Raw genomic sequence first — 25685 nt, forward strand, 5'->3', positions numbered from 1 at the left:
CCTTTTGGTCAAGAAGATATTCTCAATCCCACTCTGCTGGGTCTAGATTCATCCCCAGGAGTCATATGCTGTGTTGCCAGGGAGATTTACATCCCTGGGAGTCAGGTCCCACGTAGCGGGGAGGGCAGTGAGTTCGTCTGCTTAGGTGGCTTAGTTAGAGAGAGAGAGAGGGCCACATCTGAGCAACAAAGAGGTACTTAAGAGGAGACTCTTAAGCACAAATTATATGCAAGTCTAGCCTCTCCTTTGCAGTAACAAGCTTCATAAGAGCAGGTCCCATGATAGAGGGCTCAGCACATCAAACTGCCAGTCCTAATGTCTTTGACAACATCAGCATCAGTCCAGGTGAGGAAGCCCAACACTTCTGCATTTTCTCCTAGTTCATCGGGCGGCCCTGCAAATATATTTTTATTCTCTGCCCAAATTACTTCGGGATGTGTCACTGTTTCACTCTAACCTATACAAACCTACCATATCTCACTTCCTATTCAAAGTTCCATGTAATTGTGGTATTAGAACAAACTGACTGTAGAGTTATACTGTTTAGAAAATATAGATCCTGCACCAAATAGACATCTCTTCCCTTGGTCTCACATGGAAGTTGAAGTTTTAATATACAGTTTCGACCTTTACTCTTTGACCCGGTTTGCCCTAGTCTTATCAGATCTGCTTCATTCATATCACTAATTGAAGTCTGGGCTCTTTTTCAGCTTTTCGTTTTTTTTAACAGTTGCTGTATGCGCTAATACTGACATTCATATCTGTCGAGCTCTAGCTCTGAGTTTCATGTGTCACAGGTATCCCAATGTTTCAGAGACCAATCAGGTTATACAGTAAGGGATCAACATCTCAAAGTTTGGAGATAGCCACCACAATTCAGGAATAGATTTGACTGCTGTGAGAGCTTACAACCTAGGGACCATTACAATAATCTTCCCCTCTTAGGCTGTGTTCTAAGATTCAATTCTGAATTTACACATTGTAGTTAGTCCATATTGGTGAGGCAGTATAGTGTTTGCCTTTATTTCTGACATGCTTCACTCAAAATGCTGTGTACAGGATCCATTCACCTTGTTGCATGCCTCACAGCTTCACGCCTTCTTGTGGTTGCTCAATATTCCATTGTATGAATACACCACAGTTCACCATTCTGTTCCTCAGTCTGCGTACCCTTAGGCCACCTCCACCCATTGCAAATCATGAATACTGCCTCCATGAACACCAGTGTGCAAAGGTCCATTCATTGAATGTTTTTAAAACTGGAAGAGAATTAGTGGAAAATTTCACACAGTCGGTACAAGACTATTTCAATTATCGATCCAGTCTTCTTCATAGTATTATGAGTATAATATAGAGAAATCTATTGTTTATTCCTGCAGGCATCAGCTAGCTGCGATGGGTCTGTCAGAGTCTGGCAAATTTCAGATCAGGTAAACTCATCAATTTGAATTTAAAACTTTTAGCCCATTTCCTGCATATACTGGGTGCCACATATTGTATTTTGGGGCCAAATTAATAATTGTTTTTCTTTGTACTTTGTTTCTTTGATAAACATTAAATGCTATTTTTGTGATCAAATTCAATAAAATCTAATGCATAAGTAAATTTATTCCCAATCACAAGGGAAATGATAAATTTGTATTTCACTTTTAGGTGTTTAAATCAATGGGAAAAATTCAGTCGTTATATAATTTCCAAAATAACTACTATATGTTGGACCTTATGTTAGATGTTAGGGATACAAAAATAAATTAAGACATGGGCCATACTTGATGTGGAGAATTACCTATACAACTTATTCTAACCAGCCTGGTAAAAATTTTAAAGGAGGTGTGAAGAATGCTGCTTTCCAGAAAGTGCTCTCCAGCAGAGGAAACAGTTCTTCCTAGGTGATCACAGGATCACATTATTACTAGAGATAATGTGGTTAATAAGAAAAATATCCCCCACAGATGTGCCTCCATGTCCTCGTTCTTGAACTATTTAAAAGGATTGACTTTGACACCTTGACATTTTAGAGGTCTTTCAAGTTTTATTTATTTTTTAGATACTTTAAGATCTTAATATATTGGTGTTTTTGGTTTCTTTTTAAAAGTTTATTTAGTGAGTATGTTGGTTGCTTATTCTATACAGGAAATACTCTTATGTTTAATTTAGTTATTTAAGATTAGTGCCCTTCATACCTCTGAAGGACTTAAAGCATCTTATGCAAGTCAAATATTATGATTATGTTAAAGAGAATTAAGTTGCTTTTTTTCTGTGATATACATTTATTTGAAGAAATTACCTAATAATTGTACACAACTTTGCATATATTTTGGGGTGGAATTTTCATAAAAGGAAATAAATTTTCTTTTTTTTTTTTAAATCAGATATGTGTTATTAGTTGGCCACTGCTACAAAAATGCAATGATGTAATAAATGCAAAATCAATCTGCAGACTTTCTTGGCAGCCGAAAAGTGGTAAGGTAAGTCACTCTTTTCAATCTTTGTTTTAATTATTTGTTTCAGTCCTTATCAACTTTGACTGTAAGAATAGTTTTAAAAATTTTAACTATTTCATTTGGATTACAAATTTTAGAGTCCAAGCTATTGAATTACTATTGAAATGCTTTAAGAAACCTTTCAACTTTTTAAAGATACTTTTTGAAGTGTACATTTGCATGAATGAATGAATTTTATAGTTTTCTTTAAGTTCATGGTTACTGGAATATGGAAACAGATACTAGCTGATGCAGATAGACAACAGAAAGATGACAGGTGTGAAAGGAGGAAGAAGAACACTCATTATTTGCAAATTAAATACTTTATGACACTCCAAGAAAATCAACTAGGGAAAAAAACCATTCCTAATAATAAGAAAATTCAATGAGGTAATTAGAAGCAAAATTAATATACAAAATGATAGCAATCCTATATACAAGCAATAGCCATTTAGCAAATGTAGTGTAAGATAATAATGCATTTATCCTGAAATCAAAAAAGATAAAATAACTGGGATAAACTTAAGAAATGTGAAATTAAGAAACTTAAGAAATTTGAAAGGTCGATATAAAGAAAACTTTAACATGCCTGAATAAAGAGAAAACAATATCCCTTTTTTAGAAAGGAATTTTTGATGTTAGCTCTTCCCTAAATTAATCTATATTTTTATCAACATTCAAATATAAAATACTAGTACAATGTTTGGGAGGCCCAAATAATGCTGATTCTGAAGTCCATGTGGAAAACGAAAAGTCTTGAAAAAGGAAAGTAATCAGGGAAGTCTAATCCAACCAGATAATAAAACATGTTATGAAGCTATGGGAATTAAACGTTTTCTACTAACTTATGAATAGACACATATATCTGTTAAACAGAGTGACAGAAATATATGTGGGAATTTAGGATATGGTAAAAGTGGAGAAAAGATTAGTAAATGCATTGATACAAAGGCATGAACACCAGGAGGCAAGAATTGTTGAGAATGATCTTGGAGTTTTCCTGATACATGGTGAATCTAGGAAAAGGGTATTTAGGTATTTTCTGTATTATTCTTTCAACTTTTTTGCACATGTCTAATTTTTCAGAGAAGAAGGTTGATAAAGCTGACAATATAAAAAGTAAACATTTTGCAATGGTAAATATTAGAGTCAAAGAACAAATGACACACTGGGGAAAATTTTGAAGCAACATGACAAAAAGGGCTAATTCCTTAATTCGCAAAGAGTTCTTATACACCAATAAGAAACCAAGAGAAAGACAAGCAAAAGACATGAGCAGCTAGTGTACAGAAAAAAATAAACATATGGCTTCTAAACATATAAAAATATATTCAACCTTTCATACTACATGAAATACAGATTGAAACTATAGTGCTCTCCCTATTTTTCACTTACCAGATGGGCAAAGATCAAAAGCTTTATTATTCATTAATACGTCACTGGTTAAATGAATTATGGTATTCTTAAAAGTGGAATACTATGCAATTGTTAGAATGAGGTAAATCTATGTATCCTCATATGGAATAGTCTTCAAGATACATTGTTAAGCAAAAAACATCAAGGTGTAGAATAGTGGGCATAGATGTAATGCTACTGTTTATGTTAATATGAAAAATATGTATGTACATTGTGTGTATGCTTTTATAATCTATGCTAAAATTGCCTTTGGAGAAAAGAAGTAGAATTTAGGGATGGGAAGGAGTCGTTATTTTCAACATATACCCTTTTGGGTTACATGAACTTTTAAGAGTGTACTTTGTGCATAAAAAGGGATTGTTGAGTTCAAAGAAATCTGATGTATACTTTTTCTTTGCTTACAAAAAGTTTTCTCTACGTAATTTAAAAACTAATAAAATTAACTTAGTTTTACTCTGTTAATGTCTTTTTTTTGATAAATGTGGAAAGAATAACAGTCTTTATTTTTTCTACTAATTTTTTTATTTGTAAGAATGTTAAAAAGATAAATTTCCTTTTTAAAAAGATATTCCAAGGATTCTGGCTCCATTTCTTTTCAGTTAATTAGATGCATTATATTAGATTCAGAGGGACTAGATTCCTTAAGAATCAGTAATGTAAAAATATTAGTAACTACAAATGCTCCATTTTTCAGTGCAAGCAATAATCATCATTCGTTCTTTGCTTATCAACTTCAAATAATAATTTGCTTATCAACTTTAAATAATAATTTTCTGAGTTTTGATAGTTGGTTGCCAATTAGAATACAGATTTGCCTTTGTATTTTATAAGCTTATCTGGATGGAATTTTCTGCTCTTTTTCCTATTCACATAGAATTTAACATAAATTTTTGTTTAAATTTTTTATCTTTCCTAATAGTTACTAGCAATTCCTGTAGAAAAGTCTGTCAAGCTATATAGAAGAGAAACTTGGAGTAATCAGTTTGATCTTTCAGATAATTTCATCTCTCAGGTAGGTTTTATAAGTGACACTTTGAGTCAGTGAAAGGAAATAGTTAATGCGTAATGTGTCTAAATATAGTTGCAGTTAAATATCATTGGAAATGGAGAACTCCAGACTGTTGTGCCTTGTCCGGCTCCTACCAGTTTTCATTTGGCCAGTAACTGGGCAATAACTGGGTTTTTGCTAGGTCCTATCTGACCTCTCTCCTTTGTGAGATTTGATGACAAAATTTCCTTTTAATTTATAAGACGTCAAAGTTAACCCTAGCATAGTATTATAACAAGTTATTCTCACATTATCAATAATTAGCCTTTATTATGAAGTGAATTTCACTAAACTTGTGATCATAGATTCTGGAATTTTAGAGCAGGAAAGGTTGTTGATGTATAGCCATTCTCTCTTACACCCATACCCACACACACATTTTTGCAAATGAGGAATCTTAGGTCCAGTAGGCCAGCAATGGCTTACTAAGGTTCATTTCACTTACTAGTTCTCTTCATCTTCATGGTGACTGCTAAGAGAATCCTTGTGTTGTCTCCTTCCAATCTGTTTTCCAGTATAACGTTTTTTAGATTTTGCTTTAAAATTGTGCCAGTGTAATTTTCTCATGGTAAGCAAAGTAATAGGGATAGTTGAATATTACTGAAAAAGAAAGTTAAAAAACAAGCAAACTTTGTCCTACCATTTTTGTGTCAGATCTAATTATAAGTTATATAAAACAGGGGATAAAAAAATTTGAATTTGGATATCAGTTGAATTTTTAGTTTCAAATTATGCAAAATTGTTATTAACTGTTTTTCTTTATAGACCCTCAATATAGTAACCTGGTCTCCTTGTGGGCAATATTTAGCTGCAGGAGTATTAATGGTTTAATCGTAGTTTGGAATGTGGAGAACCAAGATTGCTTGGAAAGGTATGCTTCCAGTAATTTTTTGCCTCTTTTTTTGCTTACTTCATTAGTTTTTTTGGTTGTTTTATTATGAAATATTTCAAATTTACAATTACTAGCTTGTCAAAACACAAATATATAGCTTTTAGATTTTCAAAATTCATTTACTATTAAAATTTACCAAAAGAAATGTATAGCTTATGTATTTATTTTGGCCATGTTAAGAACCCACTTTATAATTTCAGGGTGAAACACGAAAAAGGTTATGCAATTTGTGGCCTGGCGTGGCATCCTACTTGTGGCCGAATAGCTTATACTGATGCAGAAGGAAATCTAGGGCTCTTGGAGAATGTTTTGGACTCTGTTGGAAAAGAAAGTCAAACAATAAGGTAATAAGTAAACAAGGTAAGCGGAGTTTCCTACAAGTATTTGTAGTCAGATAGGTTTGGAAAACATCACAAACTACATTTCTTTTTAGGAAATTTCAATTCATGTTATTTTAAATACTCAGCGGTGATCTGTAGTAAAGAAAGCTGTTTAAACTTGTTTAAGCTATCATTTCCCGAATATGTTTGACTAAAAAACTTTTTTCCTTCCATATAATGCCTGTTAATATTCCTTGGCTTTCCAAGGAATACACTTTGTGAAATACTATTTTAGTATCCTGATATACTGGGGATTGTTAGGTAATTGTTTCACAGCTAAAAATTAGAATTGATAACTCTAACAGGCCTTAGTTTGCTCTGTAAACTTTTTCAACTCTGGATTTAGTCTTATTTCTTAGGCTCACCATTCACCTCCTATGCTTATTCATCTAGCCTTATGGAACTGCTTACAGTGATTCAGACAGGCCAGGTTGCTTTATACCTCCTTTATACCTTGCTTTTGTTCATTATTATCTCTGCCTGACAGATATGCGTGTTATATTTCAAGTCTTAATTTAGGCTTCCAGTTAAAGGTTGTAGATTTAATATGCACTTTTATCTCTGCTCCTCCTGAACCCCTACACTGTGCAACTACATAAAAAGAATTTTTTTAAAATGCATAATCCCATAAGGATAAAGAAGACAGATATATTAGTGATAGTAACAGAATTTTGGAGGCTGGAAAATAGGATGATTGGAAACTGACTTTATTTTAAAATTATTCATTTAAAAATTGTTTGGTAACATATATACACACACACACACACACACATATACATATATATATGTACACACACACACACACAAAATTTCCTGTTTTAAGCACTTTCAAGTATTCATCTGAGTGGTATTACATTCACAATTTTGTGCTACCATTCACCAACCATTGCTAAAATTTTCTCATCACCCCAAACGGAAACAATTATTATGCATTAACTCTCTAGTTGCCCTCTCCTCCTGCTCATAGTAACCTGTAATCTCTTTTTGTGTCTATAAATTTCCATATTCTAATTGCATTTAAGTGAAATCATACAATATCTGTCCTTTTGTGCCTAGCTTATTTCATTCAACATAATGTCTTCAAGGTTGACCCATGTTGTAGTATGTATCAGAATTTCATTCCTTTTTATGGGTGAATAATAGTCCGTTGTATGTATATGCCACGTTTTGTTTATCCATTCATCTGTTGATGGGTGTTTGGGTTGCTTCCACCTTTTGGCTATTATGAATAATACTGCTATGAACATTGGTGTACAAATATCTGTTCAAGTCCCTGCTTTCAGTTCTTTTGAGAATGTACTTAGAAATGGGATTCCTGGGTCATGTGGTAGTTCTATGTTTAACTTTTTGAGGAACTGCCATACTGTTTTCCGTGGTGGCTATGCCATTTCACGTTCCCGCCAGCAATTTGTGAGGGTTCCTATTTCTGTCTTGTTAACACTTGCTATTTTCCATTTTTAAAATAATAGTCCTTTTAGTGGGTGTGAAATGTTATCTCATTGTGGTTTTTATTTATATTTCCCTCATGGCTAAAGATATTGATCATCTTTTCATGTACTTATTGGCCATTTGTATATTCTTTGGAGACTTCTCTATTCAACTCCTTTGTCCATTTTTTAATTGGGTTTCTGTCCTTTTGTTGTCGAGTCATAACAGTTTTTTATATACTCCAGATATTAAACTCTTATCATATATATGGTTTGAAAATATTTTTCCCATTCTGTTAATTGCCTTTTTACTTTCTTGATAATGTCTTTTGATGCACAAAAGTTTTAAATTTTGATGAAGTTCAGTTACTGTTTTTTCTTTTGTTGCTCGTGCTTTGGAAAGTATAAAGTCAGTAATCCATTGTTTAATACAAGGTCCTACATACATTCCCCTGTTTTCTTCTAAGAATTTACAGTTTGAATTTTTATATTTAGGTCTTTGATACATACTGAGTTAATTTTTGTATGTGGTGTGAGATAGGGGTCCACTTTCATTCTTTTGTATGTGGATATCCAGTTTTCCCAGTACCATTTGTTGCAGAGGCTATTCTTTTTCCATTGAGTGGACTTGGCACCCTTGTCAAAAAGCAGTTGGCCATAGATGTATGGGTTTATTTCTGAACTCTCAATTCTGTTCGATTGGTCTATATGTCTATCCTTGTGCCAGTACCTGGAAACTAAGTTTAGCATCTTAAAAAAGTTGAATCCTAAGACCACAGTGGGGAAGGCTGTGATGCAGTTGTTTGCCTGACAGAACTCCCAAAGATTAAGAATTCAGTAGGAGCAGGTACTTGACTGAAAACAGAAGGGTTAGTTTAATAAGCATGTAGATCCTCCAATCTCAACATCAGCTTGTACGGCTAGACAGCTGCCCTCTCACCCCACATAATTCTGGTAAAATATTGGAGCTTTATTCCATGAAAACGGTAAAACACAAAAGGTCTTTCGTCTAGGAACACTGGGTACAGTCAAGTGGTGTTGGGCTGTGGGGGATACTGTACCAGAAACAGGATTAAATGAAAGTGTATATATGTGGACATTGAAATTCCCAGCTCCCTTCCCCTCTTTGATTCCTAGAACACTGGCAGCCAGTCTTATGCCTTTTAAGTAGGAAATTGGGAGAATCATATTTGAGGAATCTGCCCAAGAGAAAAAACTAAAGAAAGAGAAGATTCTTAACTCCAGGAAAAACAAAAAATCATAAAGGAAGGGAAAAGTGATCATAATATATTACATCTGTAAAATGAGCATAGTAATAGCACCTACCTTTCAGAATTATTACAAGGATTAAATGAATTAACACATAAAGAATGAGAACAGTACCTAGCACACAGTAAGCTATTTATAAGTGTTAGCTATTATTATTTTCATTCAGCCAGGAATAGCATTTACACAGTTATAGTAATCTAAACACTGTTTATTAATGAGCAGAATGAGAATATGTATATATTGGGAGGATTGAGGAAGAATAGTGTACATGCAAACATTCAGGTAGGGGTGGTTGTAAAAGAGTGCCAAATCTTCATCTTCCATAAAGAGAAGTTAATAGAATCTATTAAATAGATAATGTTAAAACTGAAAACAAAAACAAAAAAAAGAGTATCATTTATAAATATGGAGGGAACTATCAAAAGAAACAACTAAAAGCTGAAAGGATTTACTCTGCAGAAAAGTAAGTTGGGGGCTCTGCAGGGGACCATTTTTATCTACATAATAAGCCCTGTAAAACTGTTTGGCTAACTTAGTTGTATGTGTAACTGATAAAAACAAAGAGTAATTTTTAATTTAAAGGGAAAAAAGGGTAGTTCAAAAGGTGGCCTCTTATGAAAGCACCTTTAACCCTTCTTTCCAGAATTAACCATTCTCCTTTTTGGCTTTTTACTCTTCACAGGACATATTTCTGTGTCAATATGTGTAATACTTCATGGCCCTCATCATAAATATCAAGCAAACCCCTATTTTCCCAATAAGAAAATCCAAAAAAGGATTTGACCAAATTGTGTATATTTAGATGTTGAGGGCTGTAGATTAAATAGTTAAATATCTCTGCCATTGAATTATTAATTACATGTCAAGTCATATGTTTAAATATATGTGTTTTAGATTACTTTTTTCTGTCTTTTCTTTTTATTGAATATCAGTTTTCCAGAGCACAATCATGTTGATTTCATCTAAAAGATTTGAGATTTAATCCTTTTTGAGTCTGTGAATATTACTCTCGTTAGAACTTTATACCAAACTGTAAAGTTTCCATTGGACAGTTTTTATGATCCTGAAGGAGTAACATGATCTCTGCAATGTGTCTGCTTACTATTTCATTTTTTAAAGTGATCTCAAAAGCTTGTTTACAGTATATCCAGTACCTGAAATGGTAGGTTCATATTCCCGGGAATTAATTACTAAATCTATGTTAAATTTCTTTTCCTTGTTTGATTTTCTGTGGACTCTATTAGTTGATTTCTGTAAGCATCAAGGAAACTTGCTTTGATTCAGATCATTTTAAGCAAATGTGTCTTACCTAAGCAGTATCTTGTTCAAAACAGAAGTAAATGAGAGAATGTCTTGTAATATAAGGGACTTTGTAGGGATTTGATCATATTAATATGTTACTTCTTTTCAGGGGAATGTTTTTTGAGAAATGAAAGTTTGCCTTATACTTGGGCATAAAAATTAATTGTTTACATCTCTATCCCTATTGGGTCTTATTATATAAATATAAATACAATACTAATAAATACATTTACTAATTATTCTTACCTGTCAGGGCATTTGCTACTTGATAGAGTTCATAATTGAATATTAAAGGACTGCCTTTTGAGTAGCTGAGTTTATCCAAATAATTCACTAATACCCTAATTTTTATTTATTTGTTCAAGGTATCTAGGAGAGTGGAAAAGGATTACAGTAATCTTTTTGATGGAGATGATATGAGTAATGCTGGTGATTTTCTAAATGACAATGCAGTCAAGACCCCCTCTGTTTCAAAAGGGGTTATAAATGAGGATGAGGATGAAGATGACCTCATGCTGGCTCCAGGTCATCCTAGACAGCAAAGTCACATCCTAGAAGATGATGAAAACTCAGTTGGTATGAATTTGATACTATACATGTCATGATCTACCCTGTTAATTAATATTTTCAATATTTTATTAAAGTTATTTAAAGTTGTTACTGAATTTGTGGAATGCAGCTGAAGCAGTGCTTTGAGGGAAATTTATAGCATTAAATGTTTATATCAAAAAGGAGGGTCTCAAATAAATGATCTAAGCTTCTATCTTAATAAACTAGAAAAAAAAAAGGAAATTAAACTTGAAGCAAGCAGAAAGAAGGAAATAATAAAGATAAGAGCAGAATTCAATGAAATTGAAGCAGAAAAATGATACAGAGAATCATTGAACCCAAAAGGTGGTTATATGAAAAGATCAATAAACTTGATAAATCTCTGGCTTGATTGACCAAGAAAGAGAAGATGCAAATTACTGTTATAAGGAATGAAAGAGGGGTCATCACTACATGACCACACTATCCAGTATTATAGCCACTAGCCGCATTGTGGCTATTAAGCACTTGAAATGTGGCTGGTCTGAATTGAGATATGTTGTAAGTGTAAAACACCACCAGATTTTGAAGAACATAGTATGAAAGAAAAGAATGTAAAATATCTTAATTATTTTTTATATTGAGTACATATAGAAATTTAATATTTTAGATATATTGGATTAAATAAAATAGTTATTCAACTTAACTTCACCTGTTTTATTTACTTTTTTAATGTGACTACTAGAAAATTTAAAATTACTTATGTAACTCATATTTCTATAAGACAACACTGCTGTTGATATTAAAAGGATAATAAAATGTTATTAACAATTTTGTACACACAATGCCAACATCTTAGACAAAATGGACAAATTCCTTGAAAGAAGCAAACTACCAAGCTAACTCAGGAAGAGATAGATAAACTGAATAGCACTATATCTTCTAAAGAAATTGAATCTGCCACTTACAAACCTTCAAATAAAGTGCTTATTGCAACAACTTACATGCTAAACTAACATGTCAATGTATCAGGTGAAATGCCAGTATACTGGGTGAATTCTTCTGCATTTAAATCATATGGGGTTTATGGAACAACAGTTCTCAATCATTTTGTTCTCTGGACCCCTTTACACTATTAAATATTACTGAAGACCCCAAAGAGCATTTATAATAGAAAGAAAACTAAGAAATTTAAAAAATATTTATTCACTTAAAAATAACATTAATAAACCCATATGTGAACATAAATAACATTTCTTATGAAAATTATCATTACAAAAACAAAAAAGAATTTAGCAAGAAGAGTATTATTGGTTTACCTTTTTGCAAATTTCTTTTATATCTGTCTTAATAGAAGATAGCTGCATTCTCTACTCTGCTTCTGGGTTCAGTTTGTGGCTTTATATTGTTTTTGCTTTAAGAATATTTGAAGAATATTTGACCTCACCCAAATAGGTAGTTTGAAAAGTGTTTTAATAGCTTGTTCAAATAATTATGGATATTCTTTGCTACTACTATATCAAAACTTAAAAATTGGTAGTTTCTTAAAGATTATTTGCAATGTGAAATCTGAAACCTTTTCAGTGAACTTCTGTCAGCTCTGTTATATTAAAAACCATTTGTCTGTCTTGCACTTTGAATGGATCTCTTACCCATGTTTTATGCACTGAAAATACTGAGGTTTGTAGACCTGAATATTGACACATTTTATTATCTAATATAAAATAATCATGTTCATTTAGTAACGTCACCAATCTTGTGAGAAGTTTTTAAGTGTTGGGAAGCTGTGAAGCTTAAGGTGGCAGATAAAAATTTTCCAATATTCTATTTTTTACTTGAAAGCTCAGATTTTATCATTGGCGAGGAATAGTCAGTTATTTTTCTTAAGTGACAGCCTCACTTCATTCATTTTCAAGAAAATGTCTGCAAATACCCAAATCTGCATAACTGTAGTTTATCTGGCATTTGTTCTTTTGTCCCATGATAATAGCGGTTAGGTCAGCTTACAACTCAAGCAATTGTACAAGTGCTTTCTTTCAAGACAACAATTGTACTTCAGTATACATCAGAAGAGCTTTATGCACACTTCTCATTTTAGCACAGAGAATTTTTTTTTTTGATCCATGCAAGGATCAAGATTAATAAAATTAGTATTTTTCCCTGCAAATGAGTGGAGGTTAACAATGTAGTGACTACTAATAGAGTTTGGTGCCACTGTCTTGATTAAAGCTGAGGCGCCAGCAGTTTTACCCACCATTGGTTTTACACCATTGGTGCAAATGTGAACACGATGAAAGAGGCAGATAGCGTGTTAGTATTATTAAGTATGATTGGCAAAAGTTATTAGATTCCATAATGTTTTTCTTTTTCCAGTCACTGGTATTTATGATTCTCTCATCATAAGCCTTTGTATTCTAGATATTGCATTCCTAAAAACTGGTTCTGGTCTTCTCAAAGAGGAGGAAGAAGATGATCAGGCAGGCAGCTTTCACAATCTACCACTTGTGACATCTCAAAGGCCTCTCTATGATGGGCCTATGCCAACTCCCCGGCAAAAACCCTTTCAGTCGGGTTCTACACCCTTGCATCTTACTCACAGATTCATGGTAAGGCTTGGATCTACGCTTACTTTACTTACTATAGTTATTTTTGTTTGGTAAAAAATATTTTAAAAACTTTGATTAACTGCCCTGGGGCACTTTGATCACAATTTTGAGGTTGATTTATTTTATGGTTAACTCAAAGTTTTGATCTTATTTCAGCCTTTCTGTTGAAGATTGTGTTAAATAAAATTCTGCTTTGCAAAATGACATAATGAACATAATTAAATATGACCATGTAGCTTGCGTTATCTCTTGGCTGTACTTCTGAACCTTATTTTTCATATTCTATTAGTATACATCAGAAGATTATACTGTGTATTAGGGTTCTCTAGGGTATCAGAAAATAGAAGATACCTATAAATATTATGAGATTTTTTAAAAAATTGTCTCGCAACTATGGGGGATTCACAAGTCCAAATTCCAAAGGGCAGGCTGCAAGCTGGGAACTCCAATGAAGGTTTTCGATGGATTCCCCAGGAGAAGCTGGCTGGTTGAAGTAGAGATGGAAATTCTCTCTTCTGGCTGCTGAAATCATCACTTCTCCTTTTAAAGCCTTCCACTGATTGGATGAGGCTTCTCACTGTTGAAGGCCGTCTCCTCAGTTGATTGTAATCAGCCATAGACACAAGCGACTTATTGAAGATTTAAGTCCACGAAATGTCCTCACAGTAACAATCAGGACTGTGCTTGATTAACCAAATAACTGGGCACCATAACCTGGCCAAGTTGACACATGAACCTAATCATCACATACTGATTCTAAAACACTAGCTAGAAGTTGTTTTTCGGAAGGCAGCTCCTTATATTGTATGTTAGAAGGTGATAAGTGTTATGAAAAGAAAAACTAACTACCCTTTACCCCTACCCAACACCCTCTGGAATGTAAGCTCCACATGATAGAGATTTTCCTGGTTTTTTTTAACTGATATTTTCCCAGCACTTAGAACAAGGTCTAGCATTAAATATCTATTTCTTGAATGGATACATGAATATATTAGGTTTTTGCATAAAAAAAGTTTGGGAGCATAAAAAAGTTTATTATTTTTCTTTGTCGGTTATTTGACATCTTCCACGATGAGGACTTTGTCATCCTTTTTGAAAGGCATAGTACCTGGCTTGAATTTGTACGTAAATATTAAGGGTGATGTTTTATTTTAATAAAATTTGATTACTGTCAGTAATCATCATCAAATGATACATCTTAATTTTCTGATTAGTCTTGACTATTTTATTTACAATTATATTTGTGGTAAAGGAAAGGAAACATTAGAGCCTAGTGTGAGTAATGTGGAAGTAAATTTTCCAAATGGTATCAATTTATGTTGCCTTAAAATCTATATTGTATTTATATAGTATACACTAGTTAGTTGGAACAGAAAAATTGGCTATTGTTTGCATCTATATTTGAAGTAAACTAACTTTTTAAAATGTTTCTTTTGAGGAATGTAGTTGTTAGGTTGTTCAAAGGTGAATTGTAGTTTTTTTATGACAGTTAGTAATTATTTTCCTAACGCTTTGGCATCGGATCATTAATGCCTGTCTTTATTTTTTTTTACATGGAAGCTAATTTTTTAATGCAATAGCTTTTTTTTACTTTATCAAAAAATTTAAAAAAACAATTCAAACGAAACAAAGGATTAAGAAAAACAAATAACCTAAAGTAGCTGTATTGCTTCCAACATGTCCCTACCATACCCCAAGAAAATTAACAAACCCTAAAAAAGCAATAGGAATAAGAAAAACAAATAACCTAAAATAACTACATTTGAATAATTTCAATATTTTAAATTTAGTGAGGCTTGTTTTGCAGCCCAGCATATGATGTATTCTGGAGAAAGTTCCATATGCATGAGAGAAGAATGTATATCCTGGTGATTTGGGATGTAATGCTCTATATATGTCAAGTTGAAATCATTTATGACATTTTTTAGTTTTTCAATTTCCTTATTGTTCCTTTGTCTGGTTGATCTGTATATGAGAGAGTGATGTATTGAAGTCTCCCAGAAGTATTTTGAAAACATTTATTGCTTCCTTCAGTTTTGCCAGTGTTTGTCTCATGTACTTTGGGGCACTTTGATTGAGTGCATAGACATTTGTGATTGTTATTTCTTCTTGTTGAGTTGTCCCTTTTATTAGTATATAGTGTCCTTCTTTGTCTCTTATGACATCCTTACATTTAAAGTCTATTTTATCTGAGATTAGTATTGCTACTCCTGCCTTCTTTTGGCTATAGCTTGCATGGAATATTTTTTTCCATCCTTTCACTTTCAATTTCTTTGTGTCCCTGGGTCTAAGATGAGTCTGTTGTAAGCAACGTATTGATGGTTCATATTTTTGATCCATTCTGCCAATCTATATCTTTTAATCAGGGAGTTTAAACCATTCTCATTCCATGTTATTACTGTGAATGAAATTCTTGAATCCGCCATCATATCCTTTTGTTTTTATTCGTCAGATGTATTTTCCCCCCTCTTTATTTCCTTTAACATATCCTTAGTAAAACTCTTTAGTTCTGTGCCTTTCTCCATATCTCTCTCTCCTTTTTTTCTCAGCTGGTGGGGCTCCCTTTAGTATTTCTTGTAGGGCAGGTCTCTTGTTAGCAAATTCTCTCAGCATTTCTTTGTCTGTGAAGATTTTATACTCCTCTTGAATTTGAAGGAGAGCTTTGCTAGATAAAGGAGTCTTGGTTGGCAATCTTTCTCTTCATAATTTTAAACATGTCATACCACTGCCTTCTCACCTCCATGGTTGCTGCTTAGTAATCACTACTAGTCTTATGTTGTTTCCCTTGTATGTGATGAATCGCTTCTCTCTTGCTGCTTTCAGAATTTTCTCCTTTTCTTCAGCATTTGACAGTCTGATCAGAATATGTCTCAGAGTGGGTTTATTTGGATTTATTCTGTTTGGAGTTCATTGGGTGTCTGTGATTTGCTTATTTATATCATTTTGAAAGGTTGGGAAGTTCTCTCCAACAGTGTCTTTGAATACTTTTCATAGACCTTTACCTTTCTCTTCCACTTCTGGGACACCGGTGATTTTATTGTGTGCCTCGTGTTGTCCATTATATCCCTGAGATCATTTTGAATTTCTCAGTTTTTTTATACATTCTTTCTATGGTACTTTCACTTTCAAGCCTGCACTTTTCCAGTTTGCTTATTCTTTCCTCAGCTTCCTCTAATCTAGTACTGTGTATATCCAGAATCTTTTAAATTTGATCAAATTTTCCTTTATTTCCATAAGATCATCTATTTTTTTATTTACTTTTGCAAATTCTTCTTTATGCTTTTCTAGGGTCTTCTTGATGTCCTTTATTTTCCTGAGCCATGGTATTGGTGTTTGTTATTACTTCTTTGATTAATTTCTCCAAGTTCTGTATCTCCTCTGATTTTTAAAATTTGGGCTTTTGGGTTATCCATATCTTCTGGTTTCTTCATATGCTTTATAATTTTCTGTTGTCTTTGGCCTCTTGGCATTTGTTTATCTTGATAGGGTTTTTTTAGTATACACAGGGTTATTTAAACAATTATCTATAATTTGACAGAGCTACAGCTTGATGCAGTGCACTTTCCCTGACCTACCAGAAGATGGCGCTCCCGAGCCACCTCTTATTCCTCAATCCAGATCTTCCCAACTTGGTTTATGCAGTGAGTGGGGGTCCAAAAAGGATGTCCGATCAGTGCACCAATTTTCTGTGGGCAATGGGGACCACCAGCCCTGTGGTTGGGGTTGTGCCCTGTGCAGTTTGGCAGTGTAGAAGGCTTTAAGACCCAGGACTCCCAACCATTCCTGGAGTTGCAGCTGTGATTCCCTGGGGCTGTGGCAGGTGTCCTCCCCTTCAGCTCAGACTCCCTTCAGTCCCTCTGCTGTGGACCCTCAAATCTCTGGGCTTGGTGTAGGGCTCCTGTCACTTCCAGTATGGCTTCCCTGCCTTTTAGCCTCTCGGCTGTGTACCCTGTGGGCTTCTGCATTGGTGGGGGGAGAGTGTTATGCTGTTACAAGCCAGCGGGATACTGAGTTCTCTTGAGGAGGCTCTCGGCCACAGTGCCGTGAAGGGGTGGCTTCCAGCCTACTTAGAAGACGGTTGCACAGGGCCTGGAATATAACCCACTTCCGCAGTCGTCTGCTTGCTGCAGCAGCTTATCCCTAACTTGGGGACCTTCAGGTGCGAGTGTGTAAAGGGCTATCGCCTATGCCAGTTACCAAGGTGTGTGCCCAGGGCATGGAAGGTACTACCCACCACGCTCAGCCACGGCTCCTGCTGCTGTCTCCCTGGCCACTCCCTGGGTCCCACTCTGATCCGCTTCCAACCACAGCACGAGTCCGGCTGTCTTTCCCAGCAGCTCTCCGTATCAAAGACTTACATGATTCTGAACGCAGGCTCTTTGCTTCTCCAATTGCTCAATCACTGCAGAAGTATAAGTCCTTGCCCAGCCAGTGGGATCCTGGAACCAGTATTCTGGAGCACTTTGTCTTTTATCTAGTGTTTTTCATGGAGGAGAATTTTCCTCTGTCTCTCCTAGTCCGCCATTTTGAATCCTCTCATGTAATTTATTTTTAAAAATTAAATGAAATGCTCTATTTGCTAATAAATAAGTATTTATATACCTATGTCTCATGAAGAAAATAAATATTAGTAAATGTAGCTCTGATGATTCTAGTGTTATCTGAAACTAAATAGAATTGCATATGCTGTGGTTGCTCCCACAATGTAAATCTTGATACATGCCTGAATTATAATAGTTGTTAATTTGTACAACTTTAGTTTATTGATTCTAGGAGTTTTCATTTTTCTCTGACTTACATTTAATCCTATGTGTTTGTAGGTGTGGAACTCAATTGGAATTATTCGCTGCTATAATGATGAACAAGACAATGCCATAGATGTGGAGTTTCATGATAGCTCTCTACACCATGCAACACACTTGTCAAACACTTTGAATTATACAATAGCAGATCTTTCCCATGAGGCTATTTTGTTGGCATGTGAAAGCACTAATGAACTAGCAAGGTAAATTCAAAGTTTTTAGGAAGAATTTGGCACTGTTAAACTGTTAAGATACTGTTGTTAAAAATTAAAGGCAAAAAGTTAACAGAACAAAATGATATCTTTTGTAGAATGAAATTGCAAAAATAAGAGTTTAGTACAAACGTCAGCAAGTCCATAATACCTCAACATACAAATTCTGATTTTTCCCTAATTGTCTCCTGGATACATTCTCTCTAACTATATATCAAACTGAAATGACATGATTTGCAACGCAAGAGAGATGGGACTGTTTTTTACATTGTTATTTTTATTAAAAATATATTAAACTAAAAATAGTATGTAATATTACTATTATAAGGAATATACATTCATTGTGGAAAAAAACAAAACTTAAGCAGTACAAAATTTTAAAAATAATAAGTTCCCTCAATTCTACTCTGATTATAACTGCTGTTAACAATTTGATATGTATCTTACATTTCTCTTGGTATGAATTACCTGTTTTTTTTAGGTTTATTTTATTTAGGTATAATTTATATACAATAAGTTGCACCCATCAGGTGTGCAGTGTGATATTTTGACAAGGTAAGCACTACCATAATCCAAATATAGACTTATTGTATCTCCTCAAAAAGTTCCCTTTGGGGGTAAAGGTTGAAACTGTGTGTTAAAACTTCAGCTTCCATGAGAGACCAAGGAAAGATGTTTATTTGGTGCATGACCTATATTTCCTAAACAATATAACTTCTACAGTCAATCTGTTCAAACACCATGATTACATGGAACTTTGAATAGGAAGTGAGATATGGTAGGTTTGTATAGGTTAGAGTGAAATAGCAACACATCCTAAGTAATTTGGGCGGAGAATAAAAATACATATGCAGAGCCCTCCCCTGAGGAGCTGGGGGAAAATGCAGAAGTGTTGGACTTCCTCACCTGGATTGTTGCTGATGTTCTCACATTCAGGACTGATGGATTGGTATGCTGAGCCCTCTATCTTGGGGCTGGCTCTTATGAAGCATGTTGCTGCAAAGGAGAGGCTAAACCTGCTTATAATTGTGCCTAAGAGTCTCCCCCGAGTGCCTCTTTGTTGCTCAGATGTGGCCCTCTCTCCCTAGCTAAGCCACCTCGGCAGGTGAAATCACTGCCCTCCCCCCTACGTGGGACCTCACTCCCAGGGATGTAAATCTCCCTGGCAATGCAGGATATGACTCCCGGGGAGGAATCTGGACCCGGCATTGTGGGACTGAGAACATCTTCTTGACCAAAAGGGGAATGCAAAATGAAAGAAAATAAAGCTTCAGTGGCTGAAGAGATTTCAAATGGAGTCGAGAGGTCACTCTGGTGGACATTCTTACGCACTGTATAGATAACACTTTTTAGGCTTTAATGTATTGGAATAGCTAGAAGTAAATACCCAAAACTATCAAACTCCAACCCATTAGCCTTGAGTCTTGAAGACGATTGTATAGCAATGTAGCTTACAAGGGGTGACAGTGTGATTGTGAAAACCTTTTGGATCGCACTCCCTTTATCCAGTGTATGGATGGATGAGTAGAAAAATGGGGACAAAACCTAAATGATAGATAGGTGGGATGGGGGGGTGATTTTATACTTTTATTATTTTTCTTATTCTGATTCTTTCTGGTGTAAGGAAAATGTTCAAAAATAGATTGGGGGTGATAAATGCATAACTATATAATGGTACCGTGAACAATTAATTGTACACTTTGGATGATTGTATGGTATCTGAATATATCTCAATAAAACTGAATTTAATTTAAAAAAAAGTTTCCTATGGAATTAATTTCACCTCAGCCCTGGGCAACTATTGATCTATTTTCTGTCACTATAACTGAGGCTCGGAACCTCTCTAAAAATATAAAAGGATAAATAAAACATGCCCAAAAAATGTTTCCAATCTATATGCACTCCTCATCGATTTGCTTTTTGTACTTAATATACTTTGGACTTCTTTACATATTTTTATGGCTAGATCTATTGATCGAATGATTTAGAGACAAGTAACTATGGAAAAGCAATGGATGCAGACCTCCTATTTTTGTTTTAAGAAGAAAAGAAAATATTTTACTCAGCTTTTTGTTTTTCCAACCAGGTTGCCCTCTCCTGATTTTTTTTTCTTTAGCTGATCATTGTACTAACACTTGATCATGGATTTTACCAATTCTCAGGTAATGTCAAATTAAAATCCTTCTGATTGGATATATAAGCTTCTTGTAACTCAAAGTGTATATAAGCTCCTTGTAACTCAAAGTGTGGTCCAAAATTAGGAACATGGGTCACCTGGGAGCTTGTTGAAAATGCACTCTCAGGCTCAACCCCAGGACCACTGCATCAGAATCTGCATTTTAACATGATCTCCAGGTGATTGAGTGTACATTAAAGATGGAGAAACACTATATTAGGTCATTTTTAACATTTTAATTGGTATCCGTCTTAACACATTGTAAAATCAACTCAATACTTCATTTATTGTTAAGTTGAATCAGTTTATTAAAATAAATTACTGTTGCCTCAGTATCTATAACTCAGAATATCTTCCATAGTTAGAATATTTAATTCCATGTGTCATTTTGATTTCAGCTGTCCTCTGTGTTTTATTTAGATATATTATTTCACAACCATATGTGATGTTACCTTTTTATTTTAAAATTGAGCATTAAAATTACTTTTCAGAAAGTCAAAAGTAATTTTGACTGACTCCAAATACTTATGGTATCTGCCCTCCAATGCTTAAAGAATGTGTGTTTAATAATAATTTACATGTATGTATATACAGGCAAAGGAAAAAGACTAGAAACATCAGCATGTTAACAATGGTTGATAATTTTGCTAGTGAGATTATGTAAATCTTTTTCTCTTTTATTCTTCCACGTTATCATTTATTTATTTATTTATTTATTTTGCAATGAGAACTGTTAAAATTTTGAAGACTCCTTCCGTGTTTTAAATTTGGTTGTGATTTTGTGTGCATTTACAATATAGGATCACACTCTGCATGTAGTTTCCAGCCTGCCTTTTTCATTTAACATTATATTGGGAGCATTTCCTGTATCTTAACTATTCTTCAAATACATGACTGTTAATAGTTTTAATAGTCCATTTTAGTGATATTTCATAATTACTTTCTTTAAGCTAATTCTTGTACTATCAGTGTCTAATGGAAAAAGAACTTATTTGGTTATCTTAATGGATATCATCATTATATATGTAAAAACATAAAATATGAAAGTTTGTTTCTGTCTTGTTTTAATTTTTAGCAAACTTCACTGCCTGCACTTTAGCTCTTGGGATTCAAGCAAAGAGTGGCTAGTAGATATGCTGCCAAATGAGGATATTGAAGCCATATGTCTCGGTCAGGGATGGGCTGCTGCTGCCACGAGTGCCATGCTCCTTCGAATTTTAACTATTGGAGGTGTTCAGAAAGAGGTCTTTAGCCTTCCTGGACCTGTGGTGTCACTGGCAGGACATGGAGAACAACTTTTTATTGTTTATCACAGAGGTAGACTTTTCTCAGTCGTTTATCTTTATGATTTTACCAGGATCTGGAAAAAATGGAAATTCCTTACACTTTTTTTTTTTTAACTCTTTTTGTTTGGAATTATATGCCTCCTTTTGCATTTACTTTAGTGTTTGAATCAGTGTCATCTTTGAATGTACAGAATTTTGTTGTCATGTTTAATAATAGCAATGAAAATGAAAACATTAAATTTATACAAGAACTGTATTATAGAGAGAGTTCAGAGGTAGAGTTTGGTTAATTATTTCCATGTCTATATCTTATCTCTTGACGAGCACAACCAAAGAATTTTCAGAGTTTAAATGCCTCAAAAATAAACAAACCCCTAGGCTGAAGGACCAAAACAGCTTTGAAGGTGACTTTTAAAAATTGCTGCCTGTTTTCATCACCTCATATTCTGTGTTCAGTGCTCACCTTTGCTAAGACTGATCTTATTAAGGTTACTGGTGACTTTCACATTGTCCAAACTGTAATCTCTTTGTGCTTTTTTTTACAGTTCCGTCAGAAATACCTTCTTCCTTGGTATCTGTGGCATCACTCTCCAATCTTTTTTTCTCACTGACAACTCTTCATCTCTTTTGCTGGCTCCTCCACCTTTGCTTACCTGTTAGCTGGAGTGCTCAGGGCTCAGTCACAGCCGTCTTTTCTCTAGTACTCTAAGTCAGGGACTTGCAGTCCTTTAATTGCTAGCCACAGCAAGAAATACATTTTTACAGTGATATTCAGTACAAGCTTGCAAATATATCTAAAATGAAAGTCTCTTGAATGATATTTACTTTATTTCATTTTTCTTTAAATTGAGTTCATGACTCATAGGTCAAAAATGGCAATCTCATCAAGGCCCATGGTTTTAAATGCATCTTTGTGCCTGTGACTTCTAAGTTGGTATCAGCAGCCTTGACCTCTCCCTGTGTGTCAAGACTCACATGTCCAGCTGCCCACTTGAAATCTCTTTGTAGGGTGTTTTGTTTTGTTTTAAGCAACTTATTTTGAAATACTTTCAAAATTAAGGACAGTTGCAAAATAATACAGAAACAATGCAGAAAACTCCAATAAATCGCCTACCCAGATTTACCAGAGAATTCCGATAAACCCCCTATCCACCTTCTAACATTTTGTCACCTTTCTTTCTTTCTTCTTCTCTGTTTTCTGAACATTTTAAGAGGTGGTATTCATCATGTACCTTGAACTCTTAATACTTTCATGTATATTTCTAAGAACAAGAGTGTTCACTTATGTAACCTCATTGAGTACAGTTAATAAGTTTAAGAAATTTAACATGGATATAAAACGTACAGTTTTATTCCAATTATTTTTCAATTAGCCCAGTAATGTCCTTTTGGGCATTTTCTCTTCCATGATTAGATCCAGCCCAAGATCATATATTACATTTATTTGTCATTGTCACTTTAGTCTCTCTTTTTTTAATTGTGGTAACACATACACAACATAAAATTTCCCATCTCAACTGTTTCCAAGCATACAATTCAATGTGATTAATCACTTTTACAGTGTTTTGCTATCCCCACCATCATCCATTACCAAAACATTTCCGTCATCTCAAACAGAAACCCTATACCCATTATGCATTAACTCCCTGTTCCCCCTACCTCTACCCATGGTAATTTGTATTCCTACTTTCTATCTCTGAATTTGCATATTTTAGTTATTTCACATAAGTGAAATCATACAATATTTGTCCTTTTATGTTGGGCTTATTTCACTCAACGTAGTGTCTTCAAGGTTCATCCATGTTGTAGGATGTATCAGAACCTCATTTTTTACAGCTGAATAATAATTGCATTGTATTATGTACCACGCTTTGTTTATTCTTTCATCTATTGATAGACACTTGAGTTGTTTCCACCTTTTGACTAGTGTGAATAATGTTGCTATGAACATCAGGTATATACCCAAAAGATTGCCAGGATTATATGGTACTAGTTCTATGTTTAACTTTTTCAGGAACTGCCAAACTGTTTTCTGTGCTTATAGCGTTTTGATAGGCATTTCGAACTTTACTTGGTTAAAATAAAACCTTTGTGTTTTTTTTTCTCCCCTCTAAACTTGAATTCTTAGTCTCCCCATCTCTGTAAATGGCATGCTTCTTATCCCAAATGGCAAGGTTCTACATCTGACCCTCACCTGCCTCTTCAAATTCATCTCTTAACACTTTCTCTTTTGTTACTATATTCTGACCATACTGGCTTCTTCTTTTCTTCAAACCCACCAAGCTCTTTCCCACCTTAGGACCTTTTTATTAGCTCTTCCCTCTGTCTAGTACAGTGCTCTTCCTAGTATTTGCATGTCTGGCTCCAACATGCAAATCATATCTCAGCTTAATTTTTACTTTCTCAAAGAGACCACATCTGGCTGTCCAATCTAAAGCAACCATTCATTCTGGCACTTTATATCCCATTATTATTTTAACACTTAGCACTTTTTGTTATTTTTCTTTATTTTTATTTTTGTCTGTCTTCTCCTACCGAAATATAAATTTCATGAGAACAGTGACTTTGTCTTGTTTGCCATTGTAGCCCCATTGCCTAGGACAGTGTCTGGATATAGTAAAGCTCCCTGTAAATATTTCTGGAGAGACTGAATGACCACTTATAAGCACTTTATATAAATAGTCCATATAACATTATTCTGTTTTTCATATCTGAATGGTGCCTCAGTTAGGTGAGTTATCCATAAAAGTAGAGCTAATTAATCTAAGAATGTATCAAAATGAATTCAATTTACAGATAATAGTTTAGACTGATTATAGTGAGTAATCTTTGATGTCCGATTTACATTTATGTTTCTTATTAGGTACAGGATTTGATGGAGATCAGTGCCTTGGAGTTCAACTTTTAGAGCTGGGGAAAAAGAAAAAACAAATTTTGCATGGTGACCCTCTTCCTCTTACACGGAAATCATACCTTGCATGGATTGGGTTCTCAGCTGAAGGCAAGATAAATTATTTCTTTATATTAAAGACATTTTCAAGAAAATTATTTCACGGTTTTATTCCTAATTAATTTCTTTTAAGTTAAATTGTGTATGTTTTTTATTTAAATTTATTTATCTTAATAAGTTGGCAAAATTGGAAACTGGAAATGTTAGGCAAGATAGCCATTGTTTTATGTAGTCATTTTTATGCAGCTTTTTTTCTTCATGAGAATTCTGATTAGAAAACTTGCAAAAAGGGAAACACATTTTTCTGTAAGTGTTTATTAGGTAGCAAGGAGGAAATACAAATTAATGGTAAAGTTTTGTGGCTTTTTCAGCAGACTCTACAGAGATACCAGGAATTTCTAGAGCTGCACTCTCTACTAAGGTAGCCACTAGCCACGTGTGGCTTTTAAGCACTTGAAATGTGACTAATCCAAATTGAGATGTTCTGTATCAAGTATACTCTGAAGTTTGAAAACAGAATGCAAAATGTAAAATATCTCATTAATAATTCTTTCACAATGATACATGTTAAAGTAATATTTTTTATATATTAGGTTAAAAGATGTTATTAAAATTAATATATCTTTTCCTCTTTATTTTGCGTTTTTAAGTGGCACTAGAAAATTTAAAATTACATTTGTGGCTCACATGATATTTCTGTTGGACAGTGCTATGTAAACTCACTTAGTAGTGGCTTTATGAAAGTTGATTTGAAGGCCATTGAGAAGTACTTTATCTTATAGGACCTATTGTCTCCATCTTGAGAGCTTAAATATTTCTATTATTGGAGCTTCCTGCCCTTCAGTGAAATGCATCATTGGAAACTCAAGTTTGCCTTTTTAAAAAATCAATCATTTCTGAATGTGTTT

General features: G+C 34.1%; 1 protein-coding gene across 1 annotated transcript in view; it reads left to right on the top strand.

Moving 5' to 3' along the window:
* WDHD1 (WD repeat and HMG-box DNA binding protein 1) overlaps positions 1 to 25685 on the top strand; it is a 70080-nt gene that overhangs the window by 18584 nt on the left and 25811 nt on the right. Inside the window, 11 exon segments of the mRNA XM_037832665.1 lie at positions 1380 to 1430; positions 2373 to 2468; positions 4819 to 4911; positions 5713 to 5761; positions 5764 to 5818; positions 6040 to 6199; positions 10583 to 10793; positions 13164 to 13351; positions 18172 to 18356; positions 21617 to 21858; positions 24691 to 24828. Of these exon segments, the coding sequence (XP_037688593.1) occupies positions 1380 to 1430; positions 2373 to 2468; positions 4819 to 4911; positions 5713 to 5761; positions 5764 to 5818; positions 6040 to 6199; positions 10583 to 10793; positions 13164 to 13351; positions 18172 to 18356; positions 21617 to 21858; positions 24691 to 24828 (1468 nt within the window).

The sequence above is a fragment of the Choloepus didactylus genome, chromosome 4 (assembly GCF_015220235.1).
Source record: "Choloepus didactylus isolate mChoDid1 chromosome 4, mChoDid1.pri, whole genome shotgun sequence".
Taxonomy (NCBI): domain Eukaryota; kingdom Metazoa; phylum Chordata; class Mammalia; order Pilosa; family Megalonychidae; genus Choloepus; species Choloepus didactylus.